Source organism: Eucyclogobius newberryi, unplaced genomic scaffold (assembly GCF_026437365.1).
Source record: "Eucyclogobius newberryi isolate DKJ021-1_F unplaced genomic scaffold, fEucNew1.0.hap1 SCAF_3, whole genome shotgun sequence".
Lineage (NCBI taxonomy): Eukaryota > Metazoa > Chordata > Actinopteri > Gobiiformes > Gobiidae > Eucyclogobius > Eucyclogobius newberryi.
In genome coordinates, this window is record NW_027315945.1 from 15,573,392 (window position 1) to 15,594,220 (window position 20,829).

At 39.4% G+C, this 20,829-nt stretch overlaps 4 protein-coding genes across 4 annotated transcripts; 3 read left to right on the top strand and 1 right to left on the bottom strand.

Moving 5' to 3' along the window:
• Positions 1-445: 445 nt before the first annotated feature.
• On the top strand, positions 446-5,366 carry LOC140374429 (meprin A subunit beta-like). Its single transcript, XM_072461319.1, has 14 exons — positions 446-537; positions 606-677; positions 768-798; positions 867-905; positions 984-1,006; positions 1,140-1,224; positions 1,313-1,430; positions 1,507-1,685; positions 1,766-1,984; positions 2,413-2,574; positions 2,653-2,880; positions 4,484-4,915; positions 4,981-5,154; positions 5,234-5,366. The coding sequence occupies exons 1-14, from the start codon at positions 502-504 to the stop codon at positions 5,347-5,349; spliced, it is 1,914 nt and encodes a 637-aa protein (XP_072317420.1). The 5' UTR covers positions 446-501; the 3' UTR covers positions 5,350-5,366.
• A 4,952-nt stretch (positions 5,367-10,318) lies between these two features.
• On the top strand, positions 10,319-11,520 carry LOC140374088 (meprin A subunit beta-like). The gene is made up of 6 exons (XM_072460871.1): positions 10,319-10,450; positions 10,519-10,538; positions 10,608-10,695; positions 10,792-10,912; positions 10,985-11,163; positions 11,267-11,520. Exons 1-6 carry the CDS (start codon positions 10,426-10,428, stop codon positions 11,518-11,520), a joined length of 687 nt encoding a protein of 228 aa, XP_072316972.1. The 5' UTR covers positions 10,319-10,425.
• A 678-nt stretch (positions 11,521-12,198) lies between these two features.
• LOC140373782 (meprin A subunit beta-like) lies at positions 12,199-13,629 on the top strand. Its single transcript, XM_072460437.1, has 5 exons — positions 12,199-12,688; positions 12,776-12,949; positions 13,019-13,112; positions 13,228-13,415; positions 13,515-13,629. Exons 1-4 carry the CDS (start codon positions 12,505-12,507, stop codon positions 13,277-13,279), a joined length of 504 nt encoding a protein of 167 aa, XP_072316538.1. The 5' UTR covers positions 12,199-12,504; the 3' UTR covers positions 13,280-13,415; positions 13,515-13,629.
• A 1,201-nt stretch (positions 13,630-14,830) lies between these two features.
• Positions 14,831-18,883, bottom strand: tomm40 (translocase of outer mitochondrial membrane 40 homolog (yeast)). The gene is given in 9 exon segments (XM_072460872.1): positions 14,831-14,887; positions 14,889-14,971; positions 15,059-15,079; positions 15,082-15,168; positions 15,607-15,681; positions 15,750-15,866; positions 16,090-16,149; positions 16,871-17,071; positions 18,796-18,883. Coding segments are annotated over 9 exon segments (789 nt in total).
• Positions 18,884-20,829: the final 1,946 nt, after the last annotated feature.

Below are 20,829 nucleotides of genomic sequence, written 5' to 3' on the forward strand. Positions count from 1 at the left end.
CAAGCAGGAATTATGACATTTCTGAAGCAAAGACCTGAGAAAAACATAAAGTCAACCCACTGGAATCTGCAATAAAGTCTTCAACAATCTGTGTTAGAACAAAACAAAAACTGCTATATTTTGTTGCCGTATTTGTTTCCACCAAAACTTAGTTAAACTTCTTATACTGAATTATATATTTAATTTGATGAGGTTTTTATTTATTTTATTTATATTCTTATTATTTATTCTGAATGTTAATGTACTTACACTTGTTCTTAAGACACAAAGTGCACAATTCTTTACATATGATGGGAAATACATGCAGTACACATACTTTATATTGTACATCTGTCAACACAAACTGACTGACATTCTAAAGTCACAAACACAGTGATGACGTCTGAGGGAAATGCCCCTATGCTTTGTTTCCTTACAGTATTAAAGCAGACTGAAGATATGCTGCCACTCCTACAATGGCCAAGCTATCTTAAAGACAGATTCCATGGGCACTGAGAGTCGATGGTCTCCCGCCAAAGAAACAATTACATACTAAAGGTAAATTTAGAAAATATACTTTCTGAAATGTACTTACTATCATTTTGTTATTTGTTTTCTTGTTGTAGATGAATCTCTTCGTCTGTCTCCTGCTCCTCGTGACCAATCTGGCATTGGTATCTCCTGTGTCTTTACAACTCGTCAGTATTTCATTCATGAGCCAAAATCTAATACTTTAATTTTAAAGTTCTATCTTTAATATTTATCACTAATTTGAATCTGATTTACAGAAAACAAACGAAACAGCACCAGAAATAATAGGTAAGTGGTACATTCTGGATTCCTTTTGATGGCATGCTTTTATATCAAACATCAATTTGACTTTCCAGGCATTGGAGGAGACAAGGACATTCCTGAAATAAACAAGGGTTAAGTATCACCTAATAGTCAACTAAACCCCCCCTTTTTATGATGGAATTATAACTGTACAATTTTCTTTTTTTCAGACTTGAAAGATGACATTATTCAGGTGAGTGTGACTTGTTGTTGTCAAACAGTTTTATTGAGAACTATATTCAACCTGTAACGTACAATATAATGCAAACATAAATGAATAAATGAAATGAAATAAACCGTTTGATCTTTTAAATGTATTCTTTCAGCCAAAGGGTCTCCATAGAAGTGCAGTGAACAACCCCAAGGACCTCTGGTCTCTGCCGGTGCCTTACATTTTAGATCGCAGCCTTGGTAACAGTGTTTTCAGTCAAAACAGCTCACTGTTTGTGACAGGCTTTTCACAGATACATATTTCTTTATCCCAACATGACAATGCCAGAGCTGAATGCTAAAGGAGTCATCCTGAGAGCCATGGACCAGTTCAGACTGAAGTCGTGCATCGACTTTAAAACCAGGAACAATGAGGACTACTACATCTCAGTTCAAAAGCTCGACGGGTCTGTACGACATACATCTTGATGTGAGGCAAGTTACAATAAATAAAATCAACTTTATATTTACCCCTTTCCCAAGGTGTTTTTCGTATATTGGACGGTACATTCGAAATGGACAGGATCTTTCCATTGGTTCATACTGTGACACCAAAGCCATTGTGGAACATGAGTTCCTCCACGCTCTTGGCTTCTATCATGAACAGTCCAGATTTGACCGAGATGAACACGTCACAATTAACTTCAAAAACATCCAAGCAGGTAAGAATGAATAAAAAATGCATAGCACAATATTTCTCATTGTCTGTAGACAGTAATCCCTTCATGGCTGTGTCTTTTAGGTTATGAAAATAACTTTGAAAAGGTGAGTAAAGATGTCACCACCACTCACGGAGTCCCTTATGACTATATGTCGGTGATGCACTATGGGCCTGATGCATTCAGCAATGGAAATGGCCCAACAATCATCACCAAAGACAAAGCCTTCCAGGATGTTATTGGTCAGAGGCTGGAAATGAGTCCTAGTGATGTGAAGGAGCTCAATCTTCTCTACAAATGCAGTGAGTAGTGTCAGAGTCACAGAATGGAGAGAGAGGAGTTCAAATCTTTTACTCCTTTCTTATTGCATAAAACCAACTTATGGATACAAAAACTGATCAAATGAATAGTATATTGTTGACTGATTAAATACTTATTCACTTAGTTGCATACCTGCACAAACCATGAGTACAATCCATCGCCATGGTTTGTGCTAATCGTGATGATAATCACAAAGATAAAAATGCATTCCGGAAAACATACTAAACACAACTGAAGAATGCAAATAAATGAAATATCAAACATCTTAAACCAATCTGTAATTTGACGCATGTCAAAAATTGTATTTTAGTAATGGACTAGTCAGTGGTATTTTCTTGATTAGTTGACCCTTAATTGTGGCAGCCCTACTGATTTTGATTCATTTAATGTTTTTTCAAAATGTCTGCAGACTCGAGCATTGCCTTCCAAATGCACTGCAGCTTCTCTGATGGGTCGACGTGCAAAATGAGTCGCTGTTCTCAAAAACGTAAAGGCTGGGAGAACGTAACTCAAGCTTCTGGAGGTCCTGCCACTGACCGCACCAATCAGATGAGTTACAGCAAAATGCAGGGTATGCATTCAAAAATAAGTAAAACTAATAATCTTTGTCAACTGCATATACACATAACATCTGTTATATGAATTACAGATAAGATTCCAAGTAGCTTCATGCATGCAAGCACAGTCTTCGGTCTAGAAGGCGAGTCAGCCTGGTTGGAGACCAGTAGGATGACCCCCAGCAGGTCATGTCATGTCCAGTGTCTGCAGTTTTACTACTTTCACAGTGGACATGAATCTGACCAACTCAACATCTGGATCAGAGAGTTCCATGATGAGAACGACATGGGTCACAGCCGGCTGGTTGGACAGATCACTGGTATGCTATGCTTTCTTAGGGATCATCTCAAAATGGGTTGAAGCTGAAAAGACTTAATTTTTTTCGTCTCTCTCTGGACCCCCTCCCCCCCAAAAAGACTTTGTCTGGCTTCACATAAAATTTTACGCTTTGTTAAAACGATAGTAGCTTGATAGACCCTACTCACCTCTAGTGAACATCCCTGAACATCCTTTGGTAAGTTTATATATAGAAGTTATGAACTCTCCAAATAATGTCACCTGTCACGCATGTTTGTTTACTTAATCCACATGGTCACGGGCCCTAGGGGCCCTACGGCACATCCCATTCAACCCAAACTGTGAGATGACCACATTGAGATAGTCTCAAGAGGATGAGAGAGTGAGAAACTAATGTTTCTTGTCAAAACCTGTAATTGTCAATTGCCTGAGTTTAGACCTTAGACATGTCAGAATGACAGAAGCAGAACACGTGCTTTTGTCACAGTGAGAATCTCACGTCTTCTGTGATTGGCCGAAACCTCATGCGGGTTTATTTTGTTTCCTTCTTCCGGTCAGTGCATAGCACGTTACTAGAGCCAAATCTCTTGATCATTTGCTGCATCGCGTCTTGCCGCAAAAAAGCTTTTCAAACTTTTCTGCACCAGCCGCGTTGGCGACCACGACGCCCGCCCCGCCCCTTGCGCGGGCCACGACACGCCATGCTCCCCCGTACGCACTCCCCGTACGCGCCGTGAGCGCAGCGCTCACCGTGAGCGCCCGCCGTGCTCCGCGCATGCACTCGCCGCCTAATGTTGGCCTAGTGCTCGTTGCAGTTTTTTAGCATTTCAATTTCATTGTATTGAAGCTTCAAAGCAACAAAAAGACGAAATGTAGGTTCAACCCCCCCCTGGGGCTGCACTCATCATCGACATAAATAACGAACTACTGAGTCATGTCGGTGCAATGCCTCATTGGTCCTGGAGCGTTCATTGTAGAAAAAGATTCAGAGTTATTCAGATTAAGAATGACTCTGATGAGAATCGAAATGAGTTGTTTAAAATAAAAACAATGTTCAGATGAAACAACAACTGATGTTGTTTTGCCCGCAGATAGAGCATGAATGTGGTGTGGTCCTGCTCTCAAACTTAAGAAAGTAAATACCATTACTAAGATGAATAAATAATAACGTTCCTACCCTCACCTTTGGTCATGAGCTTTGGGTAGTGACCGAAAGGACAAGATCGCGAATACAAGCGGTCGAAATGAGTTTCCTCCGCACGGTGGCTGGGCGCTCCCTTCAAGATAGGATGAGGAGCTCAGTCATACGGGAGGAGCTCAGAGTAGAGCCGCTGGAGTTGGAGGACGTGGCTGGGGAGAGGCAAGTCTGAGAGTTCCTGCTTAGACTGCTGCCCCTGCAACAAAGCCCTGGATAAGTGGAAGAAGATGGATGGAAATAAAAAAAAAAAACACATTCAAAAATTAGAACACAGTGGCTTAAAATATGTTAAGTTTGGTATAAGATTTTGTTTGGTATGAGGTTGGGAATAGGTGTAGGGGACATAGCATAGATTATCATAGTTAGGCCTTATAATCCAGATTTTAATCATGCTTTTTCTATCAATTAAAAGATGTGTTTTTTGCAGGTAATGGAACTTCTCATTGGCAGTACCACCATGTTTCTATCAGTGCTACAAAGTCTTTTCAGGTGGAGTTTGAAGTCCGAAAAGGAGCTGGAAATTCTACAGGCGGTATCTCGATTGACGACATCAACCTATCAGAGCTGAAGTGTCCAGATGTAACCATTCAGGTTAATGATTTTGAGAGGGTTTTAGAGTCTAGTGATTATGACACAATGATTTATAGCAAAACCCAGTACACAGAAGATGGCTATGCTTTTAGAGTGGCAACCATACTCCGCCAAAGCTTTTTTGGACTGCTAATTCAAATGATGGAGGGCAAAAATGATGGCAGTCTACAGTGGCCACTCCTGAACAGACAGGTGACCTTTCAAATGATGGACCAAAATCCCAACATACAACTCCAAATGTCCAAGCAGAGAAGCCTGACCTCTGATGGTGAGTTCAAACATACCATTGCTCCTTTCAAAACGGTGTGACGAAAATTAGCTTCCTGCGTTTAGGGGCCAATGTTTGGGACAACCCTCAAAAAGTTGGATGGAAAGTTGTAGACGAGAATGGACAAACGGTCTACGGCGGTCCGCTGATTGGCAGTATAAATTTTGCATCTTTGGACGACATTAAACAGAGAGACTTCATCAAGGGGGGCAGCGCGGTGTTTGCCTTCAGTTTCCAAGGTAGGAATTGAAAGTAAAAATGTACACTATGTAAAACAGATTTTTACAGAATTTTATCATTAAAACATTATACTTTCAGACATTACGCCTCTCATCAATGGAAGTTCTCTGCCATGTTATCTCCCGTCAAAAGTCACTCAACCTTCAAAAACTGAAGAAAGAGGGCCATGTTCTCCCAGGTACCCTATAACATGAAATACAGGTGCCACAATATAGAATTATAGATGTTGACAACCATGTAACCACGAATCGGTAGAAAGATGGCTCAGATAGTTCTCATTTAATATTGATAAGACAAACATTATGATAATTGGGGCGCTGAAAATTGTTCTGAAACTATTTAAAGTTTTTTGGGGGTCAGTTTGCTCTCTCAACTTAGAGGCTTTCACATGAAAAGAGCAAAATTGTCCAATATGCTCATAATTTGTTTTTATTGTTTTATTTAATCAACATACATCCTCAGATTTCTATGGGACATTGTAAGTTTATCGATATATAATTCCAAGCCTGATTTATTAATGTAAGTAATAAGTAATCAAATAGAAAATTATTCAAATTTTCAGTCTGGTCTAGTTTACTCAAAAACAAAGTAAGATATCCAAAATCCCCTAAAAGAATAATAGAAACCACCTCTGGTACAGTAGGGACAACAACCTCTGAATGAAGACAACAACTTCTGCAACAAAAACGACAACAACATCATACACAGTAGAGAGAACAACCTCTGAAACGACAATTCCTGAAACGTTAGAAATAACTCGTCCTAAAGCAACGACCTCTAAAACATCAGGAACAACAAGTCTAATGGGAAGTTACTTAATGTCTTAACTCATCATTCGTAACCACTGCACCAAATCTGAATTAGCTTTGTTTAGACTACACATACCAGTATATATTAAAATACTGTAGAAAAGTGCAACAATCACAAATGTTATTTATACTTTCATAAATAAAGACTTGTAGTAGCATTATGTGTAAGTGTCTGTGGTTTATGTATTATTTTGATCTAGAATGTCATGGTAAAAAAAGTCTCATTTGAATTTGATGACATTTGCTTTTGTGCGTGCAGAGTGAAAACAACCTTATCACCACCCACTGAAACGACACCTGAAACGACACCGGAAACGACACCTGAAACGACACATGAAACGACACATGAAACGACACCGGAAACGACACATGAAACGACACCTGAAACGACACATGAAACGACACATGAAACGACACATGAAACGACACATGAAACGACACCTGAAACGACACATGAAACGACACATGAAACGACACATGAAACGACACATGAAACGACACATGAAACGACACATGAAACGACACCGGAAACGACACATGAAACGACACCTGAAACGACACATGAAACGACACATGAAACGACACATGAAACGACACCGGAAACGACACCTGAAACGACACATGAAACGACACATGAAACGACACATGAAACGACACCGGAAACGACACATGAAACGACACCTGAAACGACACATGAAACGACACATGAAACGACACATGAAACGACACCGGAAACGACACCTGAAACGACACCTCAAACGACACCTCAAACGACACCTGAAACGACACCTGAAACGACACATGAAACGACACATGAAACGACACATGAAACGACACCTGAAACGACACCTGAAACGACACCTGAAACGACACATGAAACGACACCTGAAACGACACATGAAACGACACATGAAACGACACCTGAAACGACACCTGAAACGACACATGAAACGACACCGGAAACGACACCTGAAACGACACCTGAAACGACACCTGAAACGACACATGAAACGACACCTGAAACGACACCTGAAACGACACCTGAAACGACACCTGAAACGACACATGAAACGACACATGAAACGACACCTGAAACGACACCTGAAACGACACATGAAACGACACATGAAACGACACATGAAACGACACCTGAAACGACACATGAAACGACACCTGAAACGACACCTGAAACGACACCGGAAACGACACCTGAAACGACACATGAAACGACACATGAAACGACACCTGAAACGACACATGAAACGACACCGGAAACGACACCTGAAACGACACCTGAAACGACACATGAAACGACACATGAAACGACACCTGAAACGACACCTGAAACGACACCGGAAACGACACCTGAAACGACACCTGAAACGACACATGAAACGACACCTGAAACGACACCTGAAACGACACATGAAACGACACATGAAACGACACCTGAAACGACACCTGAAACGACACCTGAAACGACACATGAAACGACACCTGAAACGACACCTGAAACGACACCTGAAACGACACCTGAAACGACACATGAAACGACACATGAAACGACACCTGAAACGACACCTGAAACGACAGATGAAACGACACATGAAACGACACATGAAACAACACCGGAAACGACACCTGAAACGACACCTGAAACGACACCTGAACCGACACCTGAAACGACACCTGAAACGACACATGAAACGACACATGAAACGACACCGGAAACGACACATGAAACGACACATGAAACGACACATGAAACGACACCGGAAACGACACATGAAACGACACATGAAACGACACATGAAACGACACCGGAAACGACACCTGAAACGACACCGGAAACGACACCTGAAACGACACCTGAAACGACACATGAAACGACACCTAAAACGACACATGAAACGACACCGGAAACGACACCTGAAACGACACCTGAAACGACACATGAAACGACACATGAAACGACACATGAAACAACACCGGAAACGACACCTGAAACGACACCTGAAACGACACCTGAACCGACACCTGAAACGACAACTGACGACAGGTGCAGTATATTGTTGTCTATGTGTAAAAACATATCCGTGGTCTCAAAAGCGGTTGATTTCAAACAAGCCAGTTTTATATCACAATTGCTTTGTTCATGTTTTGATTTCCTCCTGCAGCATTTTTGGATTTGCTCCAGGTTTTGTGTCTTCAACCATCCTGACTGTCTTGTCATTGGTCTGGCCTGTGCTTCTCTAAGACGGAGCGTGAAGCATCAACTGAACGTCCTTCTCTTGAACTTGTATTTAGTGGGTTATTTTCAGAGCTGTCCAACAAATAATGGTCATTTGTGTTTGTGTGTTATTGGGTGGCGGGAACAAGCACGTTATTTTGCTTAGGGTTTTTTCAAAATGTTTAATTCAATAAACACATTTTCTTCCTAAATAATTCTAAAATGTCATTTTATTACAATGGGTCAACATTTTATAAATGAGGCATCTCTCTGTACAAATGTGGTTAACAAACAGGATAAAGAAGAGAGAGAGAGCTACACCCGATTTTCATATTTTTTAATATTTAATATTTATTTTAAGTCAATTGGATGCTGGATGTCTGTGGGAGAAGAAATAATTCACTCCACAATCTTCTTTAGATTGATTTACATTGTCACTTCGGAACTGTCTTGGGTGTTGTCCATGACCTCTATATGTTTTGGAAAGTATGTGTCAAACTACACGGGGCATTTTCACTTTTCCAACACAGATCATTTCTAAATATAACATTTTACAGAGTCTTGACAGGGAATGGTAATACCTACTGAGAATCTCAACTGAGACAATTTACCCGTCATTTGTCAGTACTGAGCATGGATGTATTAATATAACTGAGTTCCATGTGTGGACTTCAAATGTACAACTGAGATATCTTTCCTTTCCTTTACTTGAGTACTTTTTAACCCATGGACTAGTGTTATATCATTTTGAAGTTTTACTGAGTATTGGGGTAGTTTGAGTAATGGGGATAACAAAATCCAACAATAGATTAGGTAGGACACTCTGGCTCACTCTTTTTTCTAGAAGGTGGCGGTAATGCACCTGTCCACCACCTTTAAATAATCTCTCATCTGAAAATACTTAAAGTGCCACGCCCCACTAAACATACGTTTCTTTGATGGTTTAATAGGACATATAAATCACCAATCCTCCTAAAACCTTTCCGCAACCATGCCATGAAGCGTCATTTTTAATGTTTTATATTAGACATAATATATATAACACAAATGTTCATGTACACAGCATTGCTTATGTTGATGATGTTCATTTAACATTATAGGTACTTGGTAATTGCTACTTTGCTTGTGCAATATAAAACTACAAATCTCTCTTGGTGAAAATGTGATAAAGAATATAAAGAATAAAAAGCTTTAAGAATAACATATTTGTCTTTACAAAGTACAACTCACCAAATGTATAAAAAGTAAAGACAATACGACGGCGTCTACATTCCTTCTGTTCTCGTTCACCAAAATGGGAAGATGATTAGTTTAAGCTTGTCTAAAATAAAATGAGAACTGATGTGTCAGTCTCTCCTGTTTACTGAATACAACTTTTGTGAGGACAGGACTTTTTATTTATTTTTTTGTAGCATTTTGGAACTGTAATTTTAGTACTTTCTTTAGTGATCCACATACGTAACAATAGGATACCACACATTCCAGCTGTCAAAAGCAAAGCCAATTAAATAAAACTTAGTCTGAAAACTTACAAAACCACCTCACTATACAGGAGCTTGAGATGGCGCCAGGTTGTTACATTGATATGCAAACCTCTGATTACGGGAAGTATCAAGCTCCTGAGCATGTGAAAATAACAAAACAAACACAGGATCGGTTTGTACTTCAATCTCTTTTTCCATGATTCATTTTGTTCATGTACGTGTCCTTTGTCGCAAGTATTTCTTCCACCACTGAAGTGAGGATTCATGAGGTTTCATACTTGAGCTGTCTGTTACACAAAGTAGGAAACATGTCATTTACAAAACATCACGTAAAGTGACAAGAATCCTGACCCAAAACAGGTTTTTCAGAATGCTGCAGAGAAGTGCGTGTGTATATATGATGAAGCCCTTCTCAATGTTCACACTTCTTTTTGTACAAGACAATTCATCCAGGTTTGAAGCGGTTAAATTCATCAATAACTAGAACAAGCCAGAGTCCACCATGAAGAGAGAAGCTTTTCTTTTTCTTTGGGCAAGCTTGGTTATTTCATCAGGACAAATATAGTAGGTCTCGATTAGATAGTTAATATCGTTTTTAAATTGTGAAATGTGACTAATTGTTGGCTGTCTTTGTTCCAGAGAGAAGGAGAGATAGAAGGCAAGTCATCAAACTAATTTAATCATCTTAAAAGTATCCACAATTCTAATAAAACATTTACTTTACTTTTTACAGATATTGGAGAAATAATGTCTATTTCAGAAATAAACAAAGGTATTGAAATAAATGGGAATGTGAATAACATAAGACTTTAAATTGAATACTTTGTTTTTCCTTGATAGGCAACAATGACATACAGCAGGTGAGTAAATAGTTATGTAGATTGTGTTAGATTTATAGTGCATAATGTTTAACACTTGAACCGTTCAAGCCCCTAAACAGTCCACAAAAAAGTGCCATTGTGGACAAGGAGAAAATGTGGAAGTCTCCCATGGATTATACTTTAGACAATAGCCTTGGTAACTACATTTGTATATCGGAATGTATATTTTGTGGGGCAAACAAAGATAGTAGACTCTTTTTATTGTGTTATCTTTCTTTTTGTTCAAATAAAGCGTTGAATACTAAAGGCATTGTGTTAAGAGCATTTGACTGGTTCAGACTGAAATCCTGCATCGACTTCAAACCATGGGACAAGACAGAAGAGTACTATGTAGATGTCGTTAATGGACCTGGGTTTGCACTGGAATAACATATATACCTTGGCATATGTGCAGCAGTGACTTCATGTGTGACAATCTCCTCTAGGTGTGCGTCTCTGGTTGGAAAACAATCTAAAAATGGACAGAAACTGATCTTAGGAGACGGATGTGAACAAGTCGGCATCGTTGAGCATGAGTTTCTGCATGCTCTTGGCTTCTATCATGAACATCAAAGATTTGACAGAGATTCCTATGTCACCATTAATTTCACAAATGTGATGGAAGGTTGGGCTATTTTCACATGTCAAAATACGATTAATCCATGCCTATTGATGTATTTATATATGTTAACTTTGGAGGCTTTCAACCATTTTTATTGTGTTTCTAGGCAAGGAAAACAATTTTGATAAATTAGGGAAAACAATGTTCACAACTCATGGCACTGTGTATGACTACTGGTCTGTGATGCATTATGGGCCATTCGCTTTTTCAATTGGAAATGGAAGCACAATAATCGCCAAAAACCCTGGGTACATGAACATAATTGGGCAAACCTTTGGCATGAGTAAAAGAGATGTTCTGGAAATGAACCTGCTCTACAAATGTGGTATGTTATTTTTTATTCTTATTTTGTATCTGTAATTAATAGACATAACATCATTTTTGAATTATGTTAAAATCATCAGTCAAGCATTGCATTTCTGCTGCATTGTGACTTTTCCTGTGACACGGCCTGTCCTGTGACAACCTGCTCTAACAACACCATGAGGTGGGAAAAGCTGCAGGTGGCTATCGGGGGTCCAACCTCAGACCACACCAGTCTGCCCACTGGAGACAGTAATGGTGTGTAACAAACCCCAATGTGTTGTATTCAATGACTCTTATTTTTATCAAGCTGCATTGAGCAAATAGTTTAAATGTATTTTTCTTTTCTTTTTTGCAGCACCAGTGACCCTAGATACAGGTATGTCCATCTCTGTTCTAACACACAATAAATATTCCCAAAAGTATTGAATTGTCTTGTATGTAACATGGATGAATGTAGATAATTTGTTATTGTGGTTTGAATAGACTCGAGCTTCTTCATGCATGTGAGCACTGCCAATGGAATGACTGGAGACTCAGCCTGGCTCGAGACCAAGAGGGTGACTCCAAAGAGAAATTGCATTACAAAGTGTTTGCAGTTTTATTACTATCACTTCAGTGAATCCATTGACCTTAACGTCTGGATCAGAGAGTTTAAGGATGAACAAGATTTTGTAGGACGTCGCCGTCTTGTTGACGTCTGGTAACAACAGCAGCACAGACAAATACTTTTGACTCATGTGATGTGTTACTACCTCCTATTCTCTTTCCAGGTCCACTTAGTAGACACTGGAAGATCAAGTATGTTCCAATAGACTTCCAAATCCTTTCAGGTGGAGTTTGAGGTGCGAAAAGGAGCACTTACCATCAACAGGCGGGATCTCTATTGATGATATCAATCTGTCTGAGCTTCAGTGTCCACATGCAACTCTCCAGATTAACAATTTACAATCTATATACCAAAATGCTCAATCAGGTTTTACCATTTATAGCCTAAATTATTATTCCGTCGCAGGCTATAGATATTCCTTTGGGGTATCAATGGAACATCCATTTCTTGGAATGTTTATTCAACTTGTGTCTGGTAAATATGATGATGAACTGACATGGCCAGTACCAGATTCTCAGGTGACTTTGCAATTGTTAGACCAAAGTCCGAACATTCAGAGTCACATGTCCTATGAGAGAAGTTCCACCTCAAACTTGCGGCAGGTGAATGCAACCGGTGAGAAAATAAACAATGAATAACATAGTATAGTATGTATAATAATGAGATGACTGAGTACACATATACATGTTTCTGTTGATAAAGGTAAATACCGCTGGGGCAAACCTGAAGACCATGGAACGAGTTACATTGATGAGAATGGTCAGGAGGTCTTCTTTGGGCCCAAGAATGGCATTGCGCGTTTCTTTTCATTTCAGAACATGGAATATAGACACTTTCTGAAAGGAGGAAGTGCTGTGTTTAATGTATTCTTTGAAGGTATAACAGACATACTTGTGATGAAGGAATGAACAAGTTTTTATTTATTGACTTGAAATTACATTTTAGACGTCAGTCCACTGATCTACATTGATGAACTGCCATGTCCACCAGAAGGGCCAAATACATATGACGAGGCTGACAAGGGCCCATGCTCACCCAAGTAAGACACTTCTCGTTTTCTGTCCCAGTTTCGCACTGGAAAATGCTGCTGTACAAACTGCACACTCTCTCCGTTTAGTCTCTCTCAAATATATCTACTCCAATTTCTTTTGCAGGATTCACACTACAACCCACCCCCCTCAGTCCACGGATGACAAAAGCAGATAACATGGACATTTACCTTTGAATGGAGTAGTTAAATACAGCATCCACATGTTTGTGGAAGTTATAAGTTTGAATCAGTCTCTAATTAAAATAATACTTGCAGCACGACTCATCCTCACGGAACTACAAATGACAAAAGGTAATTTGTATTTTGGCACACCACGATGTAGCAATAAAGATACAAAAGTGTATGTTACTAGTGTCACAAATAATGTGTTCAATGTCTTGATCCCATTAGCATTTTTGGTTTTGCTCCGGACAAGATTTCTTCTCCAGCCCTGATTTTCCTTGGACTCTTGATGTTTTTACTGAAATGAAGTGACAGGTTTTACCTGAGCAATTCACAGGATCCTAAATAATATACAGTTTCACTTTTTTTCCGTTTGTGTAAAACACCTTTACTACATTTTGCATATGTTTAAATGTGCACACTGTTTCCCCATTGTAGAAATAATGGGCAGTCTTATTTTCAACAAACGTGCTTATATTACTGGGTTTAATAGAATATTTTCTCATCTACACAGCAAAGGTTGTGTTGAGGATGTTTAATAAAATAAAATTGGTTGATGATTGTGGGAATGCAAATCAATGACAAAATATTCTCTGTGTAAATGTAATCAAAATGTTTAATAAATATATCATTACTTCACTAAATAGTCTGCATTGTTGTTCAAGTCAGTATAGGAACTTTTTTAGTCAACAATAAATATGTTGTAGACCCAACGACGAACAATCAAGTCAAACATCTGGGGATTTTCCTATTTCAAATGATGGTTTAAATACATTAAGTGTCGTCATCTGGACATTGTATTAAAAATCAAGACATTTTGACTTTTACCCGAAGTCACTCTCAGTCTGCAGACCTGGTCTGAGAATTTGGATGCTTCTCTGAGCAGCATGAGCCCTGCATGGTGGGAAACCCCCATTCATATTTGGACAAACCATTAAATTAAACAGGTTCATTAGGAAAACATTCTTTAAGCTGGGCTGAATGACATAAGTCCTCCCTACATTTGAGAAGCTGTTTCCAAAGGGTGTATCCGTACTGTACACACTGTCGTGCGTCCTCAGGAGTCGATGAGTGCTTAAACCAAATCATTATAACAATTAAAAGGTTTCAACGGTTGTACATCTTCATAAAAATATGAAAACAAAACTACTCGTTTTTTTTAAATAATTTGTATTTGTGAGAAAGCACAGCTATTCTTCCTGGAGTCGATCCATCAACATACTGCATGTACATGATAATATGTAAAATATAATGAAAAATAATTATAATATAAATGATTATAATGAATAAAAAGCATTATTGATAACATAATTGTATAATTGTACTTGTCTTGTCATCTTTACATCGTTACTTTTAAAAAGTACAACATATATACATATATATACCAAAATGTAGACAGTGTGTGCTACTAAATATAGTAATTGACTCTTGTCTCTTTGTTTTCCAAACCTTCACAATTGGAAAAAGAGTCTCTGTTCAACTGCCTTGTTCATTAGTTTAAGCTTGTCTCAAACGAGGACATGGCTTAGTGATGTCCCACCAACTTAGCCTATAGTGACACCGAAGACACACAGAAACTTATTCTTGTGATGGTCCAGAAAAAGCGCCCAAAGCTAATGTAAGTGGCAGTGGGGGCCGCTTCTTCTCAAGGGTGGCTCCTACAACCCAATTACTATCAACTGTGTCTAATGGGAAGAGAATATATACATTAGAATTCAAACAAAGTAACTTCAGCTAGTGTCAGGAAACTGGTAGGGAGTTATTGAATGTACCTTTATATACAAAATTAGTTAAGGGAGGTTTAACCGATAACCCAACGAAGTTTTTGTCTGTTGCATCAGTTAATTGGTGTCAAATTCAACCTGTAACTGCACAGAAAGATGACAGACTAATGAGTGGAAAGATTCACGGACGTACTTGAAATGGGACGATTCTTGGGTCGGGTCACATCATTTATCGGACTCGCTACATGTAGTCTATAGGCAATTACCTCAGAAGCATTTCATACTTATGGGCTATTAGACATACAACTGCCTTCAGACTTTTGTCTTTAGTGCATTTGATTCATTTTGAGCATTTATTTCATTCCCTCGTGTCTTCCGTCTTGTCCTCAACAGCAGCTCCTTCCTCTGCCACTGATAAAGACACAACTCTCCTCTATTTTACTGCCAAACAAATTATACCAAATAAAAAGGTGTCAAAACAGGTCGTTTTTTCAGGAAAAGTTAATTCTTTCAAAGTTATGTTAGCAAGTCCTAGGTTAAATTATGTAAAATAATCCATACCGAGTACAAACAGTATATAGACATTTACCTGATCATTGGCTTTGTGTAGTGTGACGCATGAACTCCTGCACTGCCCAAGGTCAAAACAGATACATAATTAATACCTGAAAGAGAAATCTTCAATGAAGGTATATTCACAATGCCAGGTGAATCCATATTCAAATTAGTGGGAGTTCTGACCTTCCCAAAAAGGAAGTGTCTGTTCCCTTCTTCCCAGCACTTCAATGATACACAAGCTCACCCCCCAAAGCCAGTGATGGACCGATGGACTGCAGATGGTGGGTCACTAAAACTCCTGATGAGGTAATAAGAAAATGTATATATGTCATGACCAAAAAATATTTCATTTCAATTTAGTGAAGAAAAAAAATCTTCTCTTTCCCTTTTTAGCAATAACGGACTCATGCGTTCTACCTTAACTAGACTAAATAAAACTGCACTAAGGCCAACACCATAGAATGTATTTCTATTTCATTATATAAACCAAGGTTAAGCGAATTTATGTCTGCAGTTTTTACTCGATCCTTCAAGTACATCTGGGTTTCCAAGAGTCACGGCTGAGGTAAAGGTAAAGTGTACTGCAGGTCACACTGTCAGTTGACAAATGTATGCTGTTGAGTCTGAACCACAAGGCATGAAGACAATGAAACAAAGACATGTTTACAAGCCTTACAAGCTTTTAATAATAATGGTGCTCAGAGAATCTCCCCTACACTTTCTTATATACTCGCGATTATAAAAAAAAAAAAAGAGTAGACAGTTGTACACCAAAATAATTCAAATTGGTTTACACAGCACAATTTACAGTCCAGAAATGTAAAATAACGATCTACACGGTACGGTTTAATACTAAAGGTCTCACAATACCTGAATTGCTATTTTGGATAGTGGTTACAAGATTTACTATTAAAATAAAGTTAAGTTATTAGCCGACTACCAAGAAAAATACTTTAGGAGAAAGTGGTGAAAACATATAAACATTAACTCAATTAAACTATTCTGATTGTTATGGTTTTAAACAACAACAAGAGCAATAAATGCACTATTAAATATATTATTAGAGATATAGTAGTGCGGCACAAGGGGGGGTTGGACATATTTTAAACATGTCCACATGGCATAATGAGGAGCATGACATTTGAACTGCTAATACAAGAATCCCATGTAGTTCTCTATGTTTTATGCTGAACAGACAGGATGTTTTGTCGTTTGTCGTGGACGTTATATGACATAATTGAAACTAAATTGAAAATGCAATTGTGGTTTGATTGCTATATATTGTGTATCCTAATTTCTAACCTTTGTATTTTTGATGACACTCCTGAAAAGTGCCTGGGTTTGTAGGTAAACAGGCTCTTTTAGATGCCTGGTCTGGGTCTGAAGGGGCAACAGAGGGCATGGTGAACCCTGGGGGCACAGGCATCAGCCCAGGCCCCACTGTGCCACCTCCGGCTGATGCTCCAGGGCTGGGAGAGGAAGCAGCCAGCTTTTTCAACAAGGCTCCAAATGAGAAAACATAGCCTAGGCTTACACTTAAAAGAACAAAATAATGTTACGCACAATTGTCCCATCAAAACCCATGTGTAATCAGTGTTCAAGTTTAATGATGGTGCCATTAATAGCACTAAAAGCTAGATGATCTGTGTGTAGGTTTCCTATATACTTCTATTTGGCGCTTCCCGTCCTCTCCTCTGATCGTGGAACAATCGAGAAAGGCCAAGCGGTTCTCCTCAGAGTCTTCTCTTGTAAACCTGATATAAAGCTTTGGTCCACAACCTTGGTTTCGCTACGTTGATGATACATTTGTAACAATCAAGAACAAGAGCTGGAAGGCTTCTCGGAGCACATCAATGCAGTATTAGTAGTATACTATACTGTAAATCAACAACAATTAGTACTTGGGCAAGATCCAAAGCTGAAAACATTTGATTCTGTCAATTGATTGTCCAAACGAACCAGTGAAGAAAAGTAGTAATTGTTAAATAAACCATATTGTTTTTGTTTAATTGCATGGGTTCAGTTTGAGATCTACTTTCTTTGTCAGAAATGCATTTGTATTATGGACGCAAGAGCTGGGTGTTTTCATGATCATACGTTAAAATAACCCATCCATTTTTATCCGCTTTATCCGGGGCCGGGTCGCGGGGGCATCACTCTAAGCAGGGACTCCCAGACTTCCCTCTCCCCAGACCCAAGACATTTCTTCCAACTCCTCCGGGGGGATCCCGAGGCGTTCCCAGGCCAGCCGAGAGACAGTCCCTCCAGCGTGTCCTGGGTCTTCCCTGGGGCCTCTTCCCGGTTAAAATAACCCTTTTAATACATTATTATTTAAAAGGGACAGTATGTAAGATGTAAGATTTAGATTTAAAATTTCATAAATATTAACCTATATATACACACACCTTTGCCCAATAACATATTTGCACTGCAGATGCCGATATTTAGATTTGAAAATCTATAGCAAGGCTCAAAAATCTATCTTAAGTTAAAGTATTTCAAGTATTATTCGTTTTTTAAATTACTATTTTGTACACTGCACAGAAAAGAAACATGTGAAATACATAAACAATAAGTTGGAGTGAGATGAAGAACCGTATTTTGCGCACGAAAAGGTGCACCGGATTATTAAGCGCACCATCAGCTATCTGTGTACCATGTGTACTGGTCCATACATAAAACGCACCGGACGATAAAGCGCATAAGATAAACAAAAAAGACGGATAAGTCAGAGTCAGTTGAGCTTTATTAAACGCGTTCAACTCATTCAGATCAACAGTGTTTAACATCAAAACACACTCTGCTACCGCTAACAGACACGTTAGCATATCCAAATCAATTCTCAGTCAAGATCACTTGTAAACACGTAAAATACAACACAGTCTGATAACGCTAAAAGACAGTTAGCATGTCCACAACAACTCCAGCCTTGTTCAGTTGCAACACGTAAAATACAACACAATACACTCACTTTTTCAGTTCATTCCTCGTCATCAAATCCTTCAAATGCAGCTGAAGTACATCCCGCACAGCTATGACCAGACGTCCAGATTTATCTGGGACAGCCCCGATTGTTTACGTCCCGTGTTCCGGTGCATTTGTCCTGGTTTCACTGCTAAAAATCTCTTTGGTCATGTGATGCCGCATCTCGGATCCACGCGGCAGTTCAGTGACGATTCCGGCCTTCCTGCCTTCCGGCCTCTGACCACAGATGACTGATAATTTACCCCGTAAGCGCATTTCTTGTGATAATATAACAGCTCCAGATGTCTCGGCAGCAGCCATCTCGGGACCTTCCGGTTTGGGGTCCTTCATTTACCGGTAGGTGTCTGCGTTGTGCCTGACTGAAAATGTTGTTTACGTTTTGACAAAGTTTCGCGTGCGCCGCGTGTAGCAGAAGACTACCGTTCCTAGAATGCTTTGCACACATGTTGTTGGGACTTCCGGTTCCGAAGTACTGTAACTCTAGTCCCGCATCGCGTCTCAGGTCCCAAATCTTCTTTATACACCGTGTACCACACAAAATATCTTCGCGGTCAGTAAGCACAACCAGAAATAAACCATATATTAACAGTTTTTTACGATTGAATAAACACTAAAATCTAAAGTTCAGCCCAATTATCAAAACCTTACACTCAAGGAGCAAAACTCGGCCTCAGATCTGCACCAATGTAAACACAATAAGTCAGTTCACACTTTGTGCAAAACAACACACACAGTGATTTACAACACTGAGCACACTTGTATGTATTAAGACACAGAAGTTTATCAAAATGTCACTTCTTTGCAATTCTAAAGCACTGACTGTCAAATGACCACATGTTCCAATCCATTGAACACTGTCATCAGGCGCGCAAACACAAGATCGCTTAATTGTAGACACACCAATCAGGTTCAAGCACTATAAAAATGCAGCAGGTGAGTTCAGCAAATTGAACCAAAATGGAAGGAAGAGGAAGAGTGAGGATGAGAAGGAGGAAGAGGAGAAGGAGAAGAAGGAGGCAGAGGCCGTGCCAGAAGTCGAGGTAAAGGTAGAGGAAGAGGAAGACTTCAAGCAGGAGGAAGAGGGGGAGGAGTTTGGGAGGGTTCTTTTTTGTATTGGATGAAATGTAATGTTCATGAAAACTGGGAATTTTTTTCTTTTTCGCCATGTTGGCTTGAGTATATGGAAAAAAAAATAAATGACATGGTCAACAGCATTAGTCTTGTATCCTGTGTGGTGTCTACAGTGATGCACACAAGTGTGTTTAGTGTTCACTGTGTGTGTTGTTTTGCAAAAAGTGTGAGCAGACATTGTGTTTCCAGTTGTGCAAATCCGAGCGGTGTTTTGCAAATTCACGGTGTACTTCACCCATACGACTCTGTAGCTCCTCAGAAACAACGCTGCACACGGATCTCGAGTACTGACATTTATTAGCCTTTTTGCTGGTAAAACGCCGTGAAAACTACAGACAGAACAAATACAGTACATTTAGACGCTCCTCACAATCATTGTTAAATACAGTATAATACAAAAACAGCTACCTCGTGGCCGCCTGTCCCTGCGGAGGTCTTTTACGTGCTGGTACCATGTAAGTGCATTTCATGCTGTTTATGACAAAATATAGTTAGCATGACACAAATTCACATCAAACACATCAATTTATCGTACAAAGGTTACCTTGTTCATTGGGCTGGGCTAGCTATTGCTTGTGCTGCCTTCACCGTGGCACTGGCTCTGCCTTTCCTGCATGTGTGGGTGTGTGGTAATCAATCCCACCTGTGCTCTAATCAATCCCACCTGTGCTCTAATCAATCCCACCTGTGCTCTAATCAATCCCACCTGTGCTCTAATCAATACCACCTGTGCTCTAATCAATACCACCTGTGCTCTAATCAATCCCACCTGTGCTCTAATCAATCCCACCTGTGCTCTAATCAATCCCACCTGTGCTCTAATCAATACCACCTGTGCTCTAATCAATACCACCTGTGCTCTAATCAATCCCACCTGTGCTCTAATCAATCCCACCTGTGCTCTAATCAATCCCACCTGTGCTCTAATCAATCCCACCTGTGTCAGTAGTCTTACAATAATAAATATTTGAGCGTGTGAATAATAATAACAATAATCTTAACGAAAACAATTTCTATGAAACAAAAAACGCATTTACCATTTACTGACAGTTACAGACTCTATGCACTTAGAAGCAGGATTAGCCAAAAGTGTTTAAGGTTTTCAACAGCAGTGTGTAACTGGTGTGTAACTGGTGTGTAACTGG

Bases quoted from the DNA above. Each gene is read 5' to 3' on its own strand.
- LOC140374429 (XM_072461319.1), top strand. From the start codon at position 502: ATGGTCTCCCGCCAAAGAAACAATTACATACTAAAG. The intron at 799-866 runs GTAAGTGGTACA...TTGACTTTCCAG, and splicing joins AACAGCACCAGAAATAATAG to GCATTGGAGGAGACAAGGAC. The intron at 4,916-4,980 runs GTGAGTTCAAAC...TCCTGCGTTTAG, and splicing joins GAGAAGCCTGACCTCTGATG to GGGCCAATGTTTGGGACAAC.
- LOC140374088 (XM_072460871.1), top strand. From the start codon at position 10,426: ATGTCTATTTCAGAAATAAACAAAG. The intron at 10,539-10,607 runs GTGAGTAAATAG...GAACCGTTCAAG, and splicing joins GCAACAATGACATACAGCAG to CCCCTAAACAGTCCACAAAA. The intron at 10,696-10,791 runs GTAACTACATTT...GTTCAAATAAAG, and splicing joins TACTTTAGACAATAGCCTTG to CGTTGAATACTAAAGGCATT.
- LOC140373782 (XM_072460437.1), top strand. From the start codon at position 12,505: ATGGAACATCCATTTCTTGGAATGTTTATTCAACTTGTGTCTGGTAAA. The intron at 12,689-12,775 runs GTGAGAAAATAA...CTGTTGATAAAG, and splicing joins GCGGCAGGTGAATGCAACCG to GTAAATACCGCTGGGGCAAA. The intron at 12,950-13,018 runs GTATAACAGACA...ATTACATTTTAG, and splicing joins GTTTAATGTATTCTTTGAAG to ACGTCAGTCCACTGATCTAC.